The sequence below is a fragment of the Lissotriton vulgaris genome, unplaced genomic scaffold (assembly GCF_964263255.1).
Source record: "Lissotriton vulgaris unplaced genomic scaffold, aLisVul1.2 SCAFFOLD_899, whole genome shotgun sequence".
Taxonomy (NCBI): domain Eukaryota; kingdom Metazoa; phylum Chordata; class Amphibia; order Caudata; family Salamandridae; genus Lissotriton; species Lissotriton vulgaris.
The window spans coordinates 101317-117539 of record NW_028243076.1 but is presented as its reverse complement, the minus strand read 5'-3'; the positions used below and the strand labels follow the sequence as shown (position 1 = coordinate 117539).

At 46.8% G+C, this 16223-nt stretch overlaps 1 protein-coding gene across 1 annotated transcript in view; it reads left to right on the top strand.

The window, feature by feature from the left end:
- Positions 1–12659, top strand: part of LOC147668713 (N-acetylneuraminylgalactosylglucosyl-glucoside beta-1,4-N- acetylgalactosaminyltransferase 2-like) — a 528736-nt gene extending 516077 nt beyond the window's left edge. The window contains exons 10-11 of the mRNA XM_086948488.1: positions 1073–1295; positions 11919–12659. Of these exons, the coding sequence (XP_086804614.1) occupies positions 1073–1295; positions 11919–12130 (435 nt within the window). The 3' untranslated portion in view covers positions 12131–12659. The remainder of the gene's footprint in view (positions 1–1072; positions 1296–11918) is intronic.
- Positions 12660–16223: the final 3564 nt, after the last annotated feature.

Below are 16223 nucleotides of genomic sequence, written 5' to 3'. Positions count from 1 at the left end.
CCCAGTTCCTACAAAGAGGAACAACAATTGTTCCCGTTAGTGTTCGGTAACAGTCCAACCCCAAAACATGTGTGTGACCCACAAGGGAGTGCACATCTGGATCAGTCGTACATAGCTCTGGGCATATTGTATGTTGTCCTCCTAGTGATATCTTGAAAGGAGGCACAGGGACATCTTAAGGATTTTGGGGGAACAGATCCAAAGGTATTTTGGGGGCCCCTGTTCAGAACAGCTTTGAATTTATGATCCATTTAACATTTACAGCTCTTTCATGCCTTCTTTGGCCAGTGCGCAGCCACACTGGTCCAAATTCTAAATCTGTTTGCATTGAATGTTCGGGGTTAGTGATGTGTTTTTCCCATATTATGAATATGCAGCAGCTCACTAATGCTATCGCAAATAATCTCTGTGACCCCCTCCTATTTTTCATATGCAGGGTCCTGTTTTGATCTGAAACAAGCTTTGTTTATGGATATTGCATGGTACGTCACTCACATTAAAAATAAATGAAAGGAAAACAGTATTCCAAACAATCTGTTTAAGAACTCTGCAAGGTCATCAGGGCAAGACGCTCTACAGATCAGAGCTGGCTCTATCAGTGGACCCCTGAAAGGCTGGGGGCTTTGTCTATGCCTTAAAACATCTCTGGGTGGGCAGCTCCCAGTCTAGTGAAGGCCAGACTGTGTCGAATTCCCTGGGATACTGCCCAAAGAGGGTCTTTAAGAAACCTCCAAGGACAGACTGTGTTGAGCCATGGGATACTGCCCACGGAGGGTGAAAACGTGGGGCAGCTTGGTGCCCTGCTCTATGCTGTACGAACACTGCTGGTCGGAGTTCAGGAAGTGATGGCAGTGGATGGAGCGGGAGGTTTGAACATATATAAGTGAGAAGTGTAAGAGGAGATGACTCACGAGTCAGTGTAAGCTTTCATTGAGAATCAGAGGAGCTACCTGAGAATGACTGTGAGAGACCAAAGCATGAAGGGAGCAGAGGGTGGACCCCAGAGCTCCCCACATTTGTGCTAAATGTCTGTTTCTGGTGTTGACTCTGACATAGACTTTTTTTCCCTCAGGTGGGTGGGAACGTGGATGGAAACTTTTTCAGCTTCAGGCTTCTGTACGAAGAAGGTGATGAGGACGGGGACTGCGTGCACTGGAGAGGAGGCTCATATGGGCCAGTTGAAGGATTTCCAAATTGTGTCTTCTCTGGAGGAGTCGTCAACTTCTTCATGGCGCACACAGTCAGGGTACAGAGTGTTGGCTTTGACCCCAAGCTAGCAAGAGTTGCACACACAGGTAAGATGATGCTTGCCTCTTCACTCCCTGTCCCCTCATGTCCTATCTCTTCTCTGTTGGGACTTCCTCTGTGTACAGTATTTGGGCCCAGCTCCAGTGTCCGACTGAAAGTGTCAGATTAACCACACAGTAGCCATCTTGTTTTCAGAAGACTGTCCACTATTGAAGCTTCTTGGCCGCTCCTTCACTGCATCATACCAACATGGCAGGAATGCACTTCCATCAGGGAAACCTTGTGCAACAACTTTGTCTCATTTCAAGGCCCCTTGTATCCATCATGCACTGCTTGTAACCTTACATATTACTTTACATATTACTTACATGTTACTTTGGGAACCGCGGTACTATATTGTTCTTTAAATGTCATGAGTAATGTAATATACAAAGTCGTAAGCAGTGCATGATGGGGCTGCAAGTTACAGTTAACTGACTGACCTATAACGTATTTCAGAGTTGTTTTTTTTTTTTACTTTAGTTCTTGTCTCATTTTAACACCCAACTAAAGTGCCACATTGTTCTTTGCACTTTTTCTGTACTTTGCCGGGGGTATTTCTGTTCATGTTCTAAATTGGCATAGAGCCCAATGCCTCCGAGCCCAAACCCCTTCTGCTCAAGGCCTTCAGTTGTGTGCAGGAGGGGTAGACCGCTGTGCCTGGCCTCATGGTCAGGCCCTGTGCCCATGCCTATGTCGGCTCCCAGCCGGTGCTGTGCATGACATGTCCTTGATGTCTTCAAGTGTGCCATAGTGTTGTCATTAGCAAGACTGTTAGCGCTCTAGTTGTTCTCTAGAACACTCTGGGAGGCTGCGGTAGAACACATTGGAATCAGCTGACCGATGCTGCTGCTAGACGTACATGTTTTAATGAGAATGACAGACTTTATTCTCACATGGCTGAAGAACTTATTTTAGCTTCTTCCACAACCTCTATGAAACAAGACATTGTGAGAAGTTGGCCTGGCATATGCTGTTCACTATTCTAGCGGGCACCTTGCACCAGTCCAAATGACCCTTATTGATGGTAGGTTTAAAGACAACGTTATAGAAAGCTATCCTAGTGGTCGCTGTGGAGAGCAGCCTTCAGGCTAAGTCTTGAAGGAATGTAAAGCAGCTTGTTTTACCAGTCTATAATCTTGTGAGTGACCAAATGAAAGGAGAACCACACCAGGTATATATATAAAAAATATGTATTAATTCTAAACACATCCCTCTAGTCTCTTTATGAGGCTAGAGACAAAAGTACATACAGAAAACTCAATAGCACACAGTAAATTAGCACAATATAACTTGAGCCCTAGGGGCATACCAAACCATATATAAATAAAGTGGTATAAGAACCACAACTTCGTTAGGCACAAGGCCTAGAGCCTGTAGAAGTGCTGGGGCCACCAGGAACCACCCAAGGTAGTGACACATGGGACCCACAAGGAGCCCGTGTAGTGTCTAAACACAGCTGCGGGTTACCATTAACTTCTATGGGGAAAGTCGCAGTTGGAAATTTAAAGAAAAGGGACACTTCGAGGAGGACTTTAAGCAAACCCCTTTTGACTTAAGGGGTTCTAGGGCCAACACCCACGGGAGCAACGGAGTACTTGAGTCACCTTACCCAGGGAAGCCGTGTGCATGGGTGTCTTTTGGTGTCGGATTTCGTTGTCGTTTTCAATGGCGATCTGCTGCAAAGTGCTGCTGCCGTCGTAGAGGAAAGTGTCCGGAGTGATCCAAGTCTGGATCGAAGATGAGAAGAACCTCAGAGCAGAGGGAACAGAGTCTGGGTCACTAGCCAGTGACCTGGGGCACGATAGTCGAATGCCCACCGATGTCGGGTGGTTTCAGGTGAAGAAGTGAAGCTTGACTCTTTAGCCACGAGGACCAGGAGGCGTCAACAACAACCAGGATCTGGAATCTAGCGGTCCCACGAAGGATGTCGAGTGCTGCAGTGTCGTTTCCGGATTGGACCTAAAAAGCCTTGGCAACAGCAACTCACGCAGGAATCAAAGAAATGCATTGGTGTGGACCAGCAAGGTCTGAGGGACTCACCACTTGGTAGGGAAACAGGGCACATCTGGAGCAACCAGGCAAGCCCAAGGAAAATCCAAATGGCCTTCGTGGGGACCCACCAGTCGACGGACCAGGGATCGCGAAGGAGCCTCGAGCGGAAATGCAAGAAGCAGGCTCATGGAACACTCGTGGAGTGTAGGCCCACAATCTTCGGTGCCGATGGTGCTCGGGGCTTGGGCTACAAGAAACCCAAAGCACAACTTCAGGAAAGATCGGGAAGTTAATGCCCCTAGCAAATGTGCACGGTGTCCAGGAGTTCTGGTACCACGTCACTCGTGAGAGCTGCGTGTCTCAGCTTTGCTGGGGACTCGGTCGGCCTTCGAGAAGTCTGGAAATCCTCTTCCTGGGCTGCAAATACTTCAGAGTCAGACGGGAGCTTTGGAGATGCAGACCAGAAAATGCTTTGTTGGTGCCTGCTGAAGCAGGGGAGTCACTCCTTGACCCCAAGGGAGATTCTTCCATCCTCCAGTCTTTAGTGAAGCGTTGAAGTTCTAGGATTCAGTTTCAGAGTTTCGCCCAGGTGTAATCTAAAGTGCTGTTGCCAGGGGTTCCTTACTTATACCTAAGGAAGGTGTTGGACACACTCTAGGGACCCATCTATGGGAGGGTTTGGAAAGAGGAGTGGCTACACCCATTTCCTTTGTCCAATTTTGCGCTAGGGCTGGGGCTGAGTGTCCCTGCAACCGGTTTGAACTGGACTATGTACAGGGACACCAAATGTGCCCCAGTGCAGACTTCAAACACTCTCAGAGTGCACCCACCCAGCCCCAATACACTAATGCCTGTCTGGGAGGTGGTTACACCTCCCTGTGGCAGGAAACCTATTGTCCAGGTCTCTCCTGCTGGAGTTTTGGTCAGCAGCAGGAGGCCAGATTCGCGTCTGTGGCTGCAGGATCCATTTTGTGATGTCAGGGCTCTTTTAAACTGGTACCTGGTGTACCGGTGTGTTCATGTCTCTCCCTCTGGAAGGGTGGAATTCTACCCCCGCCGCTAGGACTCGTGAGGTGGGGGGGAGGGGGTATTCCAAAGTGTTTGACACCAAACGTGACATGTTGCCATGCAGCCATTCCAAAGTTAGCACTTACAGCGAGGTTATAATGCACTTAAGAGTATATGGTCTTGCTGCATCACAGAACAGCCTCAGAGAATAGATTCCGGAAGATGCAGAGGGGCCCTGCTCATGCATTGGCACCCTCTCAAATTAAACCAGGTACCCTGCCTTCAGGATTGATAAGGTCTGCCATAGGGGTGACTGATAGGTTTCTATGTGCAGTAATTAACGGTAGATATAGGTAACTTATATCTTAGTAAGGGGTGCATGCACCACCTTAGCCAGGCTGCAGTAGCAGTCCTGTGGTGTCATTTTGGAAGGCTTCCCAGAGGAGACATAATACATGCTGCAGCCCCTGGTAGGCCTCTGGGGTACCTAAGCCCTTAGTACCTCGTGTACCATATACTAGGGACTCACAAGGGTAACCCAGGAACCAAATCTGGAGTGTACCTAATGTACATGCAATCACTTAGAGAGGAAGCAGACAGGCTGGGACCCTGGATAGCAGGATCCCAGACAGACTAAGTTACAAAACCATCAAAATACCAGGAAAAAAAGGGGGCAAACATGTAGTCAGATTCCACCTTCCTACATACATGAATCTGCCAGTTTAGAGGTGTCAGTGAATGTATGTAGCCCTAGCTATGAGTGGCCATATGGTATGCAAAGCCACCTTGGCTAGGACATGGTTCGGTCAAAAACATAACAAAAAAAATCACAGAATATTTTGTTAAAGGAATGGTATGGTTTCCTTTGATAATATAAACATTTCTTTATGGAAACCTCACAAATTCCATTAAAATCCCAATTACAGTCCCATTAGAGTTATAATGGAGAAATTACAAAACCTAATAAACACTAAAAGTCCCCAGTAAACTTAGCAAACCATAGCTCATGCACCCTCCATGACCAGCTCACAACATCACACAGGACTTCAGACATGACATCTCTGATGATGACACTGTATGCACAAGGGCAGTGTGTAATGCAAAGTGGATACATGAGAAGGGAGAGCTGTGCGCCACACACCAAGACACAGAGTGCGTCCTGACATTATCTGAAAGTGATGCTGTTGAAAAAGAATGAATCCCAGATATAACTGCCCCAAAATTATGAGACCACACATTTCTTTGCACGTGACCTTCAGCCTAGTGCAGTGGGAACTGACAGTGTTTGACTGGCCTTTCAGGCCGTCTAGCTACGTCAAATGGCCTGGCCTCGAACGGCCAGTGTCACAGGACCAAAACACTAGCCATTTGAAGTTGACCCATCGGGAAGTGCCCGACTGGCAGGCTGCCTAAGAAGCCAGTCCAAAACTGGGAACGACAATCTGAAGCTATCAACCATGCTCTGCACCCAACCCCCACCTGAGTCTCAAGCCCAACCCTCATCCCGGAGAGGGCCTTAACTGTTCTCCCTCCCTTGAGATTCAACGCCCCAGCGAGGGGACTCCCATTGATAGTTTGCTCTGTTCCTCTCACGGGCACTAGGCTCAATCACACAAGTGGGGCAGGGTTTTTATCAGCACAAGTGCATTAATACTGGGTGGTACAAATGTTTTGTGGAGTCCGGCCGATTACTCTATATCCATCACAGAAATGTGAGGAAAATGAATGATTTCAGGTAAAGTTTGAGGTTTGCACAGCCTTGTGGGTAAGACAACCTCACAGGATTTACACTAGGCACACCACCTTGGATTTGTTGTTTGTCTACTTTTAAAGAATGTCTGTGGTTGGTAAGTTTCTATCGGTGACAGCTGACCAAGACCCCAAATCCTGCAGCTGCCCCTATTTCTGATCTCTCCACGTAGCACTTTAGAGACATTTTTCCAAGGTCTCTTGGTCCACCCACACAAGGGAAGTATTATTTTTACCAGGGGACTTTGGTGACTGCTGTGTGGTAACAAATGTGTGTCTCCCCACAAATTTCAGAAGTGTTCCTCATGAAATATGAGAAAAATGTGTGTTTTTAGTCAACATTTGAGGTTTGCAAGGCATTGTGGGCAAGAAAATGGCGTGGGACACATGCAGAGCACACCACCCTGTACTCTTCCAGATGTCTTATTTTCATAACTGTCTGGGTCTGGTAGGTTTGTCCAGGTGTCAGCCACACAAGCCCAAAATAGTGCAGCTGTTCAGCATTGCAAGTGGGACTATAATGGGGTTAGCCAGTATGGGAAAACTGCACCGAAAAGAATCAAATGTCCTCTCGCTTGCTAATGGGAGGGGATGCTCTAGTCTGCAGGGAAGCAGAAAGACTGGTTAGGGTTTAAGGGTGATGTTAAGATGGGAAGGACCCGTCCCATATTTTAATAAAATTAAATATTGCTGCCATACAGTGGGTTTTCTGTTCACCCGGAGGGCCAGGGGGGAGCATATGAGGAGTAATTACCCCATCTGCCTCCCGGGGGGGGGGGGGGGAGACATATTGTTGCCCCATTTACTTGGGATGGGAGCAAGCAATTCCCATGCTGGGCAGACCCCACCCCTATATTTAAAAAAATGCACTTGGCTTCTAGTGGGCTTTCTGCCCCCCCCCACCCCCCTCACACAGGTGGCAAGATCAGGGGTAATTACCCCAATCTACACCCTCAAGGGCGGAAGAAAGAATGTTCTGCCATTTAGTTGGAGGGGCGCATGGCCATGCCCATGGTAGACAGCCCAATCCCCTATATTTTGCATTTGTTTTTAAATTTTCTGGTATCTAGTGGGCTTTCTGCTCCTCCCCCGGGGAGCAGATCAGGGTTAATTAACCCCATATGCAACCCAGGGAGGTAAAGAAAAACTTTTACCCCATTTACTTGGGGTGAGGGTATAGCATGACCATGCTGGGTATCCGCCACCCCCATAATTAAAAATGAATAAAAATCCCCCTGCTACTAGTGGGCTTTCTGCAGAAAGACTATCTCTCTGAGGGCAGAAAGACTATCCCTCTTGTTGAGGCATGGCTTTGCTCATGGCGGGCAGACCCTACCCTTATTCTTTTTAAAAAACATTCCCTGGTGTCTAGTGGGGTTTCAGCCCCACCGGGGGAGGAGCAGATTGGAGGTCATCACCCCCCTCTGCCCTCCAGGGGGTAGAAATACTGTCACTATAGTTTTTTGGGCTGGGGGCATGGGTATACCCAGGTGGGCAACCCCCAAAACTATATGTTTTTAAAATAATAATACAAGTCCTGGTGTCTAGTGGTCCTTCTACCCCACTGGGGACAGAAAGACAATTGGCCTTTTAACTTGGGGTTGGAGCATGGCTAAATCCATGCTCGGTAGCCCCCACCCCTATATTAAATCCCTGGTGTCTAGGGGGCTTTCTGCTCCCCAGGGGTAGATCGGGGTAATTACTCCTATCTGTCCCCCTGGGGGGACAAAAAGGCTGTTGACTCATTTAATTGGGATGGGGGCATAGTAATGACCATGCTGGGCAGCCCCAACCCTATATTAAATAAAAAAACATTGCCTGGTTTTTGGTGGGCTTTCTGACTCTCGGGGGGGATCGGGTAATTACCCCAATCTTCCCCCCACAGGGAGCAGAAAGACTGTTGCCTCATTTAGTTGTGGTGGGGGGAATTGTCGTGCCCAGGGTGGCCACCCCTATATTTTTAGGGGGAAAAATCCCTGGCATCTAGTGGGCATTCTGCCCCCCGCAGGAGCATATTGGCGGTAATTAACTGCATCTGCCCCCAGGGGGACAGAAAGACTGTTTCCCCATTTACTTGTGGTGGGGTATAGCCATGCCCGTGCTGGGCGGCCTCCACCCCGATATTCAAAAAACGAAAACATTCCCTGGCTTCTAGTGGGCTTTCTGACCCCCTGGGGGGCATATCGGGGTAAATAATGACACCGCCCTGGGCAGAAAGAGTCTCTGTCTTGTTGGATTGGGGGCACGGCTATGCCCATGGTGGGCTGTCCCCACCACTATATTTTATTTAAAAAAAAGAAAAAAAACCTTCCTGATGTTTAGTGGGGTTTCTGTTCCCCAGGGGGCAGATTAGGGTTATTCACCCCAGATTGGGGCGATTAACCCCAATCCAAGGGGTGCAGAAAAACTGTCACTACAGTTTTTAGGGATGGGGCATGGCCATGGCCATAATGGGCAGCCCCCACCCTCTATAATTATAAAACAAAATGACCCTGGTGTCTAGATGGCTTTTTACCCCGCCCGGGGGGGGGGGGGCAAATCAGGGTTAATTGACCCCCATCCATCCTCCTCCCCATAGAGGGCAGACAGACTCTTTCTCCTATTGGGGTAGAGGTGTGGTCTTTAGGTTCCTCCCCAATGTTGGCCATTGGCTGACACCCACACTTAACAGGTTTAAATCCCCTTTTATGCCTGCTCTCTACCTATCCCATTCCCCTAAAAACCTCTCCTCACTCAGAAACAATGTGTGTCTTGAAACCCCTAAACCCCTCACTACCCCTAAAGTTTAACGTAAGTTTAGATTTTTCCTTAAAGCTGTCTTTATTTTTAATGTTTCCTTTCTCTTTTGATGTATTTGTATTTCTTTTAATTTGTCTTTCCTTAAAATTTGTTTAACATGATTTTGTTTCCTCCAATGTGGTTTCTCAGTTTTCGTTTTTCCATTAATTGGCATACATCGGTCCAAAAGCCATTGACTCTGACAGTTCCATAATTTCCAATATTGACAATTGCTTTGTGTTTGTAGCTAAGATCCATTGCCAAGTATAACAATCTGCTCTTGAACCATGCTGCCATCCAGTGGTGGATGGTGACATTTGAAAGTGGTGTGGCGTAAAACAATTGTCATACTGCATTGCGGTGAGCGAGCGAAACAAGTGAGCCCAAACCACCTCTTGAGGGTTCGGGGGGGTGTTCTTCCCCTAGAACTTTTGAAAAAAGAGTGGGCAAATTGTGTATTTTCAAGCAAATTTGAGAAAGCAGGATGGTGTCAACCACTCTGAGGTGTGATGACCCCGTCCTATCCCCGGGCCGGCCCCTCCACACCCTGCACCCCGTGGGTCCTAATAAGATCACCCCTGTGATCTCTATTGCATTACACAAACCAAACGTGGGGCTATTAATAGACAGGTAATAACCTTTCTGATCTTGTCCCTGCAGTGTACACCCCCACACATCCGCTCAGGGCGGGCTTTCACCATAAACGAAGGCTTCACTGCCTAGTTTAGCATTGAAATCCCCAGCCACAATCATGTTCAGCCCACACCTCTCTGATTGCAACTCCCCTATAGAGCGGTCAAAAAAAAAGCATGGCAAATTTGGAGTTAGAAAATGAAATACATGTGAAATTGTTATTGTAAAAATGTATAACACACAGATGAAAGCCATCATCCCAAACCAAGTGGAAAGCCTGTGTTAAATCTGAATCTTAGTTTAGAGCAGCAGTGCTACATCCCAGAGATGTTTCGAGCCATGTACCTAGCCCTGCCCATGCGTTACCACTACAAAAGAACATTTAGTTGCACTGAATCAAAGCACCTACCAAGCATAGCAACAAAAGGACTGTTCAGCACTTTACCAACGGAACCTGCAGCACAAACAAAACACTGAACTCATTGCACAAATGCCACATTCAATCACTGCTCCAATATTTTATCCAAGCATTAGTAGACCAAAGTACACCATCAGGACTTTACTGCAACAATAGAACACAGCACCACGGAGCATACCACGCAAAGCATCAAGAGAACACCCAATCCATGCGCCAGCCAGGAATTTAACGTGCCACACCAAGAGAACATTAAAGCTACACATTCAGTGCACAAAACAAATAGAGCATCTGATGTCAAGTGCCAGCCTAGTGCTGACAGGAGGGGAGGATGAGAACACCTCACGCACCGCACTTTTGTACCATCTAAAACAATATCACAACAGCAATTTGAATGCAGGGAACATAAAACCACTGCACTGTGTAGAATCCAAAGCACTATCCCAAGACGTCGGCAGCGTTGTGATTGGTGTGGAGTCGCGGGCAGCACCCAGCCTGGCACCTGTAGGGAGGCTATTTTCTCTATGTAGGCTGCATGCAGCCTACATAGAGAAAATGTTGAGTGCTCATGACTGCTTTGGTGGGGCAGAAAGACTGTGGAATGTTTTTTCTGAGGGTGTGGGGGATTGGCATGCCCAGTTTGGGCAGCCCAAACCCCTATATACATTTAGAAAAACATCCCTGGTGCCTAATGTGCTTTCTGAAAGACTGTGGAATTTTGCAGAGGGTTGGGGGCATTGGCATGCCCATCTCAGGCAGCCCCACACCTAAATACAATAAGAAAAATAATCCCTGGCATTTAGTGGGCAGAGCAGGGGCTATTGCCCCCATCTGCCTCCTGCGGGGCTGAGAGACTGTGGAATATTGTGACTGCATGCCCATTTCAGGCAGCCCCCACCCCTAAATACAATTTAAAAAAATCCCTGGGATCTTAAGGGCTTTCTAAAGTCCCCATCTGCTCCCCAAGGGGGGCCGAAAGACTGATTTGAACCAAATTATTTTGGTGGAATGAAAGGCCCTTGCCCAGGAGGCCGCTCCCCCCACTCTGGTGTCCAGTGGGTGGATACCTGCTTGGGGACTGCCCTCCTGGGACGATCTCCACACAGGGATCCACTAGGGATATTCTCCCCTTTCCAGTGATACTTCTCCTGACTTTCTATGTGCTCCAGGAGCTGAGATAGCCCCCTGAGCACGTAGAAAATGAAACCTAAATGAGCCTACTGGCTCATTTCAGTTTCGGTCTCTCTGAAATCGGGTCACTGCGACGTGTGCGCTGATCTTCATTTAAGAGAAACCAAACACTCAGCCTCGGGAGCTGGGGAAGCTCTACCCCAGCTCCTGAGGCTGTTGGGCGAAAAAAGGAAAGGTGTTTCCAGTGTCATGTGATCATGTGGCCATCTGATGCCACATGGTGCGTTGGACAGCTCCAGGCCGCCCGATGCACCAAAGGTGTTAAAGAACCCTTAGACTGCACCTAACACAAAACGTGTGGTGGACCTCCATCCATCGAAACTAATAGACCACTTTCTCACATCAACTCTTGCCGAGGACTCTAAAAGACATTTCCTTTTGAGAATAGCACCCCACGGCAGTCTGTTGTGTGGCCGCGACCCAAATAGAGTATAATTACCACATCTCGGGCTGCCACCAGGCCTTTTTTACCCGCATGATCAGTATTTTAATATCCCAGCCAGGACCAAAATTAGCAAAGTCAGTAATTTTCTCCTTATCAGTGCAGACTTAAGCTAACAATATAAGCAGAAAGCACTTTGAAATGTGTCTTAGAGCTGCCTTAAGGATCTCTGGGTGATAATAAAAGTAAACAAAGACAGAAAAGCCAGATGAACATGAATACAGCTTATTTTATGTACGATTCTGTGTAAGTGTCATGTTGACTGCATCTTGGGTTCAAAACTGGAGTTAGAGTCAATAACTAGTTTAGGTCACCAGCCCAGTCTGACCAGTGCCAGAGCTCTTGTTCTTCTGGCCTCCTTCACTCTGACCTCCAGCGATGGTATGGCTCTCTTCTGACCGCCTCTATTTTGTTTTCCAGAGTTCTTTATCGATGGAATGGGATCCTTACTCGTTGGATCCTGCAAGGATGTCACCGTTGGCCATCAGAAAAAGAATGATCCGTTAGAGCCTTCTCACGTTGAAAACATGAAGCGATATGGAGGTTTCCGCACTAACACCAGGGAGCAAGTGACTTTCAAAATGCAGCTACACTATTTCAAGAACAGACTGAAGTGTTACACCAAGAACTAATTCCAGCTATGATCCCTGGTGGGTCGGCCCTTGAAATCTCATCTCCATCTACTGGCTCCTGCAAAGATTTTGTGATCTCCAAATCCCTTCATCTGGAGCTCCTGTAGAGTGGGAGAGAATGCTTTCTGCTCTGCACAGGCAGCAACGACCTAAGAAGTCATACAAGCAGGAAGGACAGACTCCCTCTTTGAGTGTTTTTTGATATTGCCCTAAAAGTAGTGCTGCTTCGATGAGTTATCTTAGGTCTTGCTGTAGAAAAATTCTATGACCTCCCTACCTGAAATCTTCTGCCTCTTGGAGGACTGAGGTTATGCCTTGCTGTACAAGAATGCTGCAACTCTCTCCCAATCCAAAGTGTTCTATCTCTTCGAAGACCTTGACCAGGTTTTAATCTAGTCGGCTGTTGCGGGTACCACATTCTCTTTAATAGTACCACCTCTTAGAGGACTGACATCAAGTTCCTGATTACGTGTGCCCTAGAGGGACTGTCCAAAATGATTACACCGAATAAATTCTAATACCACAGGGATTGCAACTTATCAAGTGATAAATTCCACCTACTTTGAGTTCTGGGGGAATAACTTGTGGGGATCTCTTGGAGTGGGCTTATAGAGGGGAGGTGATGGGGGGGCAGATGCAGGCTTCTGAATGATTGTTCAAAGAACCCGATCCTTTCAGGCCACAAAGAAGTTTTGCAGCACCTCCTGAAGTGTACCCCGCAGTGTACATTTGCCACTGGGTCCGTGTCTGGGACAGTAGTGTGCAACATGTATATTTTTTTGAAAGTTTACAAACTTTAGAGAATATTCACAAAATGATGTATCCTTATGCATAAAATTGGGTTTGAGGTACCTGGCTTGAATTTTCCTCTGTGATCTACTTTCTGCTCTAACAGTCTCCCATGGGTACAAATTAAGCAAACCCACCTAAGGCTAAATGTTGAGGATTTCTTTTTTTTCACTCAAAGCTAAATTTGGAATTTGCATACATTTTGCCAAAGTAATTTCAATTTCTCCCTGGTTTAGTCTGGAGCTCACTCTTTTGGGGGGTTACTGATCATTCTGTGGCCACACATTCTTGAAGGTCAAAGGTAAACTGTCATACATTTAAAATGTGACTGTCTTGCAAAGCTGTTTTTCTGTGTTTATAAAACATTTTGTATAACTGTTTATCAACTCATGCTAATCTAACATATTCAATACATTTCCCACATGGGTCTAATGATTCCCAACATGTTGATTCAGTAGTGATGACCTGCTGAGGATCACAGTTGAGGCTGGGAGGGCTGAGGCTGAGAGAAGGGATTTCAGCTGAAATGAGGCTGGTAGAAGCGTGGCTGGGAGAGAAGGGCTGGGAATGGGAGAGGAAAGGTGTGGATGGGAAAGGGAAGTGAGGCCAGGAAAGATGAAGCGAGGATGGGACGAGGGAGATGAGACTAGACTTGGACGGATGAGGTTGAGTGTGAAGAGGCCAAGAGAAGTGAAATAGGAAGAAGGAAAGCGTAGCCTGAAGTAGTGAGGTGACTCCAGAGAAATGAAATGAGTATAGAAGGGGTGAGAGCAGGAGAAGTGGTAGTGTGAGATGAGGTGATGAGAGGAGAGGCCAGGAGAGACAAGAGGCTGGGAGAGATAAGTTGAGGCCAGGAAAATTGAATCTGGGAGAGATGAAATGATGAATGGAAAAGTAAGACTGGGAGAGATGAAGTAAAGCGAGTAGAAGGGAGGCTGGAAAGAATAAGAGGGCGGGAAGTTGAAGTGAACCAGGGAAGATAAGAGGTTGGAAGAGATGAAAGTGAGGCGAGGAGAAGGAAGGATGGACGAGGCAAGAGGTTGGGAGAGATGATATTAGATCAGGAGAGATAAGAGAGTGGGAGAGGTTAGATGAGGCCAGGAGAGATAGGAGGCTGGGAGAGATGAGGAGAGGCCAGGAGAAGTCAGGCTGGGATAGACAAGAGATTAGAAAAGATGAGATGCAGCATTAAAGAGAAGAGGCTGGGAGAGATGATAAAAGGGAGAGATGAGGTGAGGTGAGGCCGTGAGAGAAGATAAGAGATGGGGAGAGATGAGGTGAGGAATGGAGAAGTGAGTCTGGGTGAGATGAGGTGAGGCCAGGGGAGATAGTAGGTTGGGAGAGATGAGATAAGCCTTTGAGACATGGTTGGTAGAAATGAGGTAAAAATGGAAGAGATGAGGCCAGTATAAGTGAGAAAGATGATGGGGGGCAGAAAAAAGCAGAACACAGCTCATATCGATGAGGTGAGACTTGAAAATGTGTATTTAAAAGAGGTGCTGTCAAGGTATGGTTGGTGTGCCAATCCCTCCCTTTCCCTGAACCCTGGGACGGCCCTGAAGGGTACAGTGCCAATGCAGAACCACAGAGAGGGAGTAAGGGAGAGCGAGGGACACCGATCCAGAGTCAATGATTTTTCTGGAGGCCCATTGCACTTTGTAAACAGTACCTCTCTTAGCGCAGTCTGCGCCGCTAGGTGAAAGGAGAGAGAAACAATAAATGCAATGATAAGAAGAGGCAAAGCACCAATGAAAATACCAACAAAAGTAACAATGGGAGAGCAATGGAAGTACCAAAGAAGGAACTTTTGGAAGTAGAAATTAAAGTAATAATGAAAGTACCAACAAAAATACTAATGGAAGAGCAATGGAAGAGCAATGGAAGAGCAATGGAAGAGCAATGGAAGAGCAATGGAAGAGCAATGGAAGAGCAATGGAAGAGCAATAGAAGAGCAATGGAAGAGCAATGGAAGAGCAATGGAAGAGCAATGGAAGAGCAATAGAAGAGCAATGGAAGAGCAATGGAAGAGCAATGGAAGAGCAATGGAAGAGCAATGGAAGAGCAATAGAAGAGCAATGGAAGAGCAATGGAAGAGCAATAGAAGAGCAATGGAAGAGCAATGGAAGAGCAATGGAAGAGCAATAGAAGAGCAATAGAAGAGCAATGGAAGAGCAATGGAAGAGCAATAGAAGAGCAATAGAAGAGCAATGGAAGAGCAATGGAAGAGCAATGGAAGAGCAATAGAAGAGCAATGGAAGAGCAATGGAAGAGCAATAGAAGAGCAATAGAAGAGCAATGGAAGAGCAATGGAAGAGCAATGGAAGAGCAATGGAAGAGCAATGGAAGAGCAATGGAAGAGCAATGGAAGAGCAATGGAAGAGCAATAGAAGAGCAATAGAAGAGCAATGGAAGAGCAATGGAAGAGCAATGGAAGAGCAATGGAAGAGCAATGGAAGAGCAATAGAAGAGCAATGGAAGAGCAATGGAAGAGCAATGGAAGAGCAATGGAAGAGCAATGGAAGAGCAATGGAAGAGCAATGGAAGAGCAATGGAAGAGCAATAGAAGAGCAATGGAAGAGCAATGGAAGAGCAATGGAAGAGCAATGGAAGAGCAATGGAAGAGCAATGGAAGAGCAATGGAAGAGCAATAGAAGAGCAATGGAAGAGCAATGGAAGAGCAATGGAAGAGCAATGGAAGAGCAGTGGAAGTAGTTGGAGCATACCTCACTCCCCTCTTCAATGCTGATGGCTGTAACAAGCCCAAGGACACCAGTAGCCACCCTTGACCCCGGAGAGGCAGAGGCAGGTCTTTAGTAGAGAGAGAGCGGAGTGAGTGTAAAAGGAAATGAGCCTGATGGAACGAGGAGGGATACATGTCGGCTGCCTTTGGCTAGGTTCTCACTGTAGATATACCATTACAGACATATACTTACAGAGCTGGTGCAGGCATGAAGCATTGCCAGTCACTGAAGAAGGGGAAACTATGATATTTTAATTAATTGTAATACTTTATTCGATGAACATACATCATAAAAGTACAAACGTACAAACATATAAAACAAATGATCCATAGTACTGCAATTACATCTCATAAAGCAGGAAAAAACAGAAATTATTTTAAGAAATTATCTTCCCCTTTCCCGAAATTTACACATTGTTCACCAATCTAGAGCGTAATATCCACGCACCCCCCAAATATTTGGCCACCCCACAAACAATGTACAAAGAAACCGTGTTGGTTGTAATAATACGTAAGGCTGACATACAATCTTTAACCCCCAACTCCCTACATACAGGTTTCAGC